The following is a 7495-nucleotide window of genomic DNA, read 5'->3' on the forward strand; positions in this document are numbered from 1 at the left end:
TAAGTAAGTAATACTAGTTGGAGAATGCACTGCACCGATAGTGTACGAATGAACGAAGCACGCGCTGAGTGATGCTGATAATGACTGTGATAATGCATACGACTCGAGTGTATACATGTAGTACATTTAGTTCCACTAGGTTGCACTCAAAATATTTCAACCTGAAGCCAGTGAAGGCCGAAGCAGACAGCAGCTACAAAAGTGTAGTACAGTACTCGGGATCGGAGTCACGCATGCAGTTCTGATTCAAAGTGGCCATAAATTTATTTTGACTAGTAAAAAGCGGCATCAGACACCAGAAAGTTTCTACACCGCAAGCAAACATACACAAACAGCAGAGGCTGACATCGCTGGGACACGATGTGAGCAGTTTTCCGGGAATTCCTTTCAGAAATTTCCTCAACAGCAGCGGGGCAGTTCAGACACTGAAACTTGTAGTACAGAGGTAGAATGCAGAGTGACCAACGGAATCATTTCCTTTGCTACCCTCAGCTGAGGTTTGCAGTAGTTGTTTTCATCGGCGCGTAGAGACGAGCTTGTTCCTTATCCGACCGTGCACGGGAGGTGAGTCGTAGCAACATGGGCATCGGTCAAGATCGCGATTTGCTCCGCTTGCTAGATCCTTGTCTGTCGGGCTTTGTTCTCATGTATGCTTAGCTGTGTGTCATTGGCTGATGCGGTAGGCGAAGCGGAGTCGCCATTTCCCTCTGTGTGTCCAACAGTCCTGCTGTGCATCACTGGCTGAGCACGTAAGTGGGGATAAGCACAGGTCTGAGGTCGTAACGTAAAATTCTCACTTACAGAAACATGTACGTCACGCGGCGGTATGTTGGTGAACGGGCAAGGCGTGCAGGGGCCGCAAATAATTGCCTCAGTCTAGTGCCTTCAGAATGAATAACGAAATTCAGGAAATCAACGTGAAAGTACTCCCACTGGTATGACGCTCGAAACGAATTCATCAAAATTGTGAAGAGTGTTCAGCGTTTCTAAAGTCAGACCTCGCTTATCCGGTCCTCGTTTTTCCGGATCCCTCGCCATCCCCAAGAAAATAGCTGGTTACAGATTTACGGCATACGTGATGCATCCAACATAACGAGTGTTCCATTATCCGATTCCCTCGTCTATCCGGATATTTTTGTGGAAAACGGATGTGTTCGGTTCAGAGAAGGTCTGACTGTACAGGCCCGCCGGAAGGTGGGCGAAGTTGGTCCGGTTTGAGGGGGTTGGGGGGGGGGGGGGGGGGTGGGGGATCTCCCCCGTAATGTTTTTGAAAAAACGGTCAGAAATAGGAGAATTTGGCCCTTTCACAAGTTTTCAGAACAAACTACAGGGAATAATTTTGCATGGATGTACAAATGTATGACCCACTATGGGTGAATGTACATACATGTACATGTATGTATGTATGTATCATCATCATAAGCCCATAGCCCAAAGGCCGTCGGGGCATCACAGAGCAAGTATGAACAAGCGAGCGCCATAAAAATCTATCGCGTGCGGCAGCTAGCAAGGACTGCACGTCAAGTGCAGTCAATGAAATAACATTATCAAGCCATGACATTCTAGGCCTGCCTCGGCCACGACCTCCAGCAACACAACCCTGAAGAACAGTCAATGACAAACAGCCGGAACGAACAATATGACGAAAAACATTTTTCTGGTCATGAATGTATGCATGTATATATGTATGTATGTATGTATGTATGTATGCACGATCGATAATACATGGAAATGACAATGTATGTACAGGTCGTCCCTCGTTAATACATAATCTCTCTTGACAAATGTTATGTATTAACGGGTGTAATCGAATTCCTTTCTACTTTAGGTCGGACCCTAGAGCACTACCAATTCCGTCTGTAGGCTCCCTCGATCCCTCACGACCACACACTCAAGACCCCAAATACGGCTTGTTTACAGGAATTTGTCTAAAAGGAGAGTAAAAAGATCCACAAAAGCCAGCCTGATGCCGCGAGGTTCATGCCCTCACGCGCATCAAAGAACCATAGCAAAAATGGCGCACAGCATGATCAGATCACATGATCATGCTCTGATCAGCGATTCAAAGCGAGTCAACATATGATAACTAAATTATTGGAATCTTTCGAAAAACTATGATGTCAAAACATCAGTACATTTAGAGAATTATTTGAACAAGATCGAAGGAGAAGATTGATTACTTTATAATGAACTGCAAATCATGCAATTCCATTACACGGGGTTTATGTACTAAACGAAAGTGTACATAACTTGCTTGTATACCAGAATTTTTCACTTTTTTCAACTTTTCTGAGTGTTTCTTGCTGCCATGACTAGGGAGCGAGATATTCTTGATTCCCTCGATATAACATAAAAATTATGTTATAACGGTCACAGTCAGCGAAGATTCTACAGTTTACATGATACATGCCCAGCGGCGCCTGTACAGTCACTCGAAAAAACAAGAGCTTTGTCGGTTTGTGATGTGCGCTCTGATTTCTGAGCTAATTGCGTCCACAAGTAGAAACTAGAACACGATGTGCGTCCACTGGAAGGCCAAAAGACCAACAAATTATGTACTATTGAGGTAGGTGGCATGCGGGTACGGAGAAATGTTATGTACTAACGGGGTTTATGTACTAACGAATTATGTACTAACCGACAAAATTTGTATGGAAGTGACCACGTTTCGTCCGGGACTTGAGATTTCTTATGTACTAATGGGGTTTATGTACTAACCGGACTCGTATTAACGGGGGACGACCTGTACCCAGAATTTTTTCTCCCCGGTTCTAGACAAATCTCAGGGAGTGAGCAGAGGCAGAGTTGGTCCGGTTGTCGCCGGACCGATTCCGGCGGCCCTGCTGCACCAGTAGTTTCCTTCCCATTTCCATGTATTCCCCAGCCTGTATTTCACTACAAAAGGAATACGCTCAATGTATCAGTACAAACAGTGATGCCTGCTGAGTCTGAGCTCCGGATGTAAAGCCAAACGCCACCAGCAAGTGCCCTCTTTGTGATCCTAATATAGCTCTCATTCCAGCTCACAGGAGTACACCAGTATGCAGACCCTCCTTCTAGTCTGTCTCATTCCGCCCCGAGATATTTTGATGCATAGTGATTACGACGCTCATCATTCGCTCCCTTGTCACTGGACAGTTCTGTTCGTTTGGTTTTAGCGAATTCAAATGAAGAAAACAACAATACTTGAGGTGCTTCCAAATGCATCAACCAGATCACTTTGTCCTCAGAGACACATGCATTGGTCAGTATTCTGCAATGTTATTGCATGAGCTGATTGCTTAGCAACTGGTGGTGTTAGTGGACAGTATAGCGTGTGGACATTATAGCATAAATTGTTCCTTGGTCCGTTTTCTTTGCCATGAATCAATCGAGCTAGTTATTATAAGAAAAGGGGCCAAGGAACTGCAGTTATTGCGCTATTGTGCTCAAACCGAGGACAGGACTGTTTCGTCCTTTGTGGACTCATCTGCGCAGCACAGAGAAAAGGAAGCTGAACCTAGCCATAGTGCTAGCCTATAAATAGGTTGGCTGATGTCTCACTGCTCCCACTTGTCCCCCGAATGTATTCGTCTCTTTTATAAATGCTACCTCCTTCCTATCTTTCTGTACGGCGCCACTGCTTGGCATTCCCTGCTTAGTAAATCTGCTGTACAGACACTAGAAATACATCATAAACGTGTGTTGAAAATTATTTTTCGTAAACCCCTCTCTTTTCCCCTCTACTGATCTATATAGTTTGGCCTCCACCAGCCCCATCTCTATCCTGTCGCAGAGACAGTCATGTGTTCTGGTCCATCGTATTAAACTGAACATTGTCCCTGAACATCTCACCAAATATAATTGGTTTACTTTCGCACGGGACACTCGCAATGGCATAGTACTTCCCAGAGCTTTGTCAACTATGTTTACCAAATCTCCTATCTTCTCTGCATACTCGTATTGGCTCAAGCTGCCCATGGAAATGAAGACAATATCCAATATTAGACAGTTCATAGACCATGTTAAATGTCATGCCACGTTGTAGGCTCGCTTGCCTCTTTTGCTAGCTTATCTCGCCGCTCTCCACCATGGTCAACATGCATAGTGATACATTTCACCCCGCTGATGCATTATTTTCTTCCGATTATCATCTTCTTTCCTTCATTTTTTTTCTTCTATTGCCATGGCTGGCTAACGCCCCCTCCTTTGCATTGGCTTCTGCCATTGGACGGTGACATAATAATAATAATTATTATTTTATTTTTTCCTATATTTTTAAATAAAATTGGATTTGAACCAGCACTATAAACATTCCTCAATACACTTTGCATACAGTCACATACACTTTATTCCAAGTTGCTTCACGTTTCGTCAGATACAGAGAAAGGCACAAGTGCCATCAGCATGCGTGGCTCGTATCGTCGGCTGCCGATTGTAAATACGGCTCAAATGGAAATTACGACATTGACAAAGTGACTAGGCAGAAAAAAGCCATTTTTGCGCAAAAATGTGTTGGATTCTGCTTGTTCCCCAGGAGTTACAACAGAACCACCATCCATTTAAGGATCTCTTGTGAATGTTTTGGGTTCTTGTGGCTTTTGACTTGCACTCATACCTCGTTTATCCGGGCCGGCTGGGACTGGGCACTGCCCGTAACTTTGAAATGTCCGTAACTCCCAATAACATATATTTTGATGCTGAGAGGCCAGAGATGTGGCATTTGACGTCACTATTTCCACAAGATTTCGACAAAAGAGTAGTAATATTTCCACTGAAACGCGCCCAAAGGGTGCCCGGTAGACCGAAGTGGCGGTAACTTTCGGGGGGGGGGGGGTGACCGCGGTAAGAGTGTAGTTGGAAATATACACGTCTAACTCACTCCACCTTTGTGCTATTCATGTTCTCATCTCCAGAATGAGTGAGGAAGAAGGAGGCTCTGACATGGCCAGCCGATCGAGCCAAATTCCTAGCCCGGTGCCTCCACAGGATGATCCACTGAAGACACATCGTGTTAATGACGATACCACCGTCTTCATTTTCCATGGCAATTTTTGTTCGCCTTGGGGAGATGACGAGGTGAGTCATATCTGCTGTGCTCGAATTGCTGTCCAACCATTTCGAATCTTCCATTAATGTGGACAACCCCGCATTCTCATGTCAGGAGTGGCCGCTTCAAACCTAGAGGAAAAGAAGGAAAATCAGACCCTAAACTTCTCCCATCATCTCACCCTCCCTCACACTATGTCCCTTGGTCTGGCTCTCTATATCTCGTTCTCTGTCACTCACAACTAGTATCAAAGAGAAGGACGTGCACGGTCCTCAACATAATCACGAAATTCGAAAATATTGTTTCTGGCAAAGGGGCTAGCTGCTACAGTACAGCACAGCCACCACGTAGATCTAACGGCTCGCCATCTTGTTACAACAATGATCTCTCTGTTTATGTACGGGTACAATAGTCTACTGCCCTTGGACTTACATGTACGGGTGGTGTAAGTGGACATTATAGCATAACGTGTAGTTCCTTGATTCTTTTCTTTCCTTTACCTGTCCTTGCGTCTCCGTTCTAGTCTATAAATCTTTCTGTCAATATCTATTATAATATCAAGAGTCCATAACCCCAAGAGTGTGCAACTGGGGTCTGGCTGCTGTAGGCCCACTGTGCGGCGGAATTTCAACATTGCGTCATGCCGCTGAGGCACAAGTGTACAAAACTCCGCATTCCGCGGTGCTTGGAACCAGGGAGTAGTACAAGCGCAACGAACGTGTACGTCATTCTTGACGTAATTTCGGAATTCCGCCGCGTGGATCCCCATGTGCAGAGTTGCACACTCGTGATGGGGTTACGGACTCTTGGTAATACGTATATCTGTCATCCTGCTTCATGATCTTACATTGAAAGCATTATTTGATATTTGTGATTTTGTGTTCCTTCCTGTATGCCCTGCTGTCTCATCAGCACTGGCCTCAACTGACTGCGAGGATAGACAAGGCTGCTGAGGCTATTGGCAAAGCCACTGATTGGGCGGAAAGAGTGGATGGCAATACTTCTCCTGGTGAAATTGAACGGATATGTCATAGCATCACGCAAAATGCTTCGGGCCAGCCCAAGGAAGAGTGCAAGAATGTGTTCATTGTCCTGAGCTTTGACAGCACATTCCTCGATGAGCCTCCAGGACAGGAAGCCATGAAAGCAGCGTTTCAGAAGCTGGAAGATGCCCATGGGGGCGGTAAGTGTCAGACCTGCTTGTTTCCATGTCTGCCGTCTTTTTGATTTCTCCAAAAAAACCATCACAATATTGGCTATAAATGGAAGTGGTATGTCAAAGATTCTGTTAGAGGGTGGTCCTGCCAACCGCCCATATTTGTCCATATGCTTACGTTATTACGAGGCATGGTGGGCATTACACTTTTAGTATGAGATATACCACAGAATTGAAGCATTTGATGAAGCATGGTAGGTGGTTGAATCCTGTCTAATGCACTATGCGATTCAATGTAGCTAAGCCTTTGTTTTTGTTTTGTTTTTAAGCTGTATAGTGGGCGAAAGAGATTCTTGACAGGATTACAGGAATAATAGTTCAGCTTTCCTGGAAAATCGATTCATTTTTACTTGAACTATCTGTAGAATACGCTAATCTATGTAAAATCATGCAAACATGCAGTATTCAGTGCGCCAAGGATAGCATAGTGCTTGGCAATACTGAATCAGGAGTGTACACCCGTACGGTACTGGACTACATGAAGTGGATGTACAGTGAAACCTGTCCAAGACGACTCCTCGAGGGACCTCCAAAACGTAGTCTCCGCTACCAGGTGGTCTCTCTATCCAGAGTCATTTGACTGGAACTAGCACCCCTCGTTCCTGGTGCCAGTGTTCTTCTGGGACAGGTGTTCGCCTTATCCGAGTGGTCGCCGTGACTGGTTTTGCTGTACCCAGGTATGTGGCTATTGCAAAAGCGGAAATTTCCGGTGGTGTAATATTTTCGGTATTCTCCAAAATCAGCGGTTCGGCGGAGGGATATTTTCGGTAAACCCATTTTCCAGGTAAGTTTACTAGTACTAGTACCGAAATTTTCGGTGCATTTTAGGCAAAAATTGACACCAAAGTTACCGAAAATAGAACACTACCTAAAATTTCTGTTTGTACAATTTACAGCATCTGCGCTTATACAGTACAGTACCTGTACCTGTATACTGTTTCTGTTCTCTGCAGAACATGTGCTCGTTTTTCTCAGAGGCGAAGAGCATATAAATATGGGTGACGACACGGCGGCTGTCAGAATGTCGAAGTACACATTCAGTTTTCGGCCCAGTGACGAACAAGACAAAAGAATCTTTGAACTTCTCGGTCTGAACCGATGCGGTGCAGATACCGGTGCCTCCTGCAAGGTAAGATGAGTTTTATTAATTTTGCGTTGATCGCACGTACTGTCGTAAGTGCAACGTACTGTGCAGCATCTCATGCAACTGTGGAGGGAATCGCTGTCTGCAGTCGGATGCGTTTTCCAGT

The 7495-nt window shown here is 45.0% G+C and overlaps 1 protein-coding gene across 1 annotated transcript; it reads left to right on the forward strand.

Annotated features, from left to right (window-relative positions):
• Nucleotides 1-277: 277 nt before the first annotated feature.
• Nucleotides 278-7374, forward strand: LOC135812687 (uncharacterized; the record flags this gene model as incomplete). The annotated part of the gene is given in 5 exon segments (XM_065325960.1): nt 278-564; nt 658-749; nt 4896-5058; nt 5942-6212; nt 7199-7374. Coding segments are annotated over 3 exon segments (609 nt in total), but the record flags the coding sequence as incomplete, so codon positions are not given.
• Nucleotides 7375-7495: the final 121 nt, after the last annotated feature.

The sequence above is a fragment of the Sycon ciliatum genome, chromosome 3, assembly GCF_964019385.1.
Source record: "Sycon ciliatum chromosome 3, ocSycCili1.1, whole genome shotgun sequence".
Classification (NCBI taxonomy): Eukaryota; Metazoa; Porifera; class Calcarea; order Leucosolenida; family Sycettidae; genus Sycon; species Sycon ciliatum.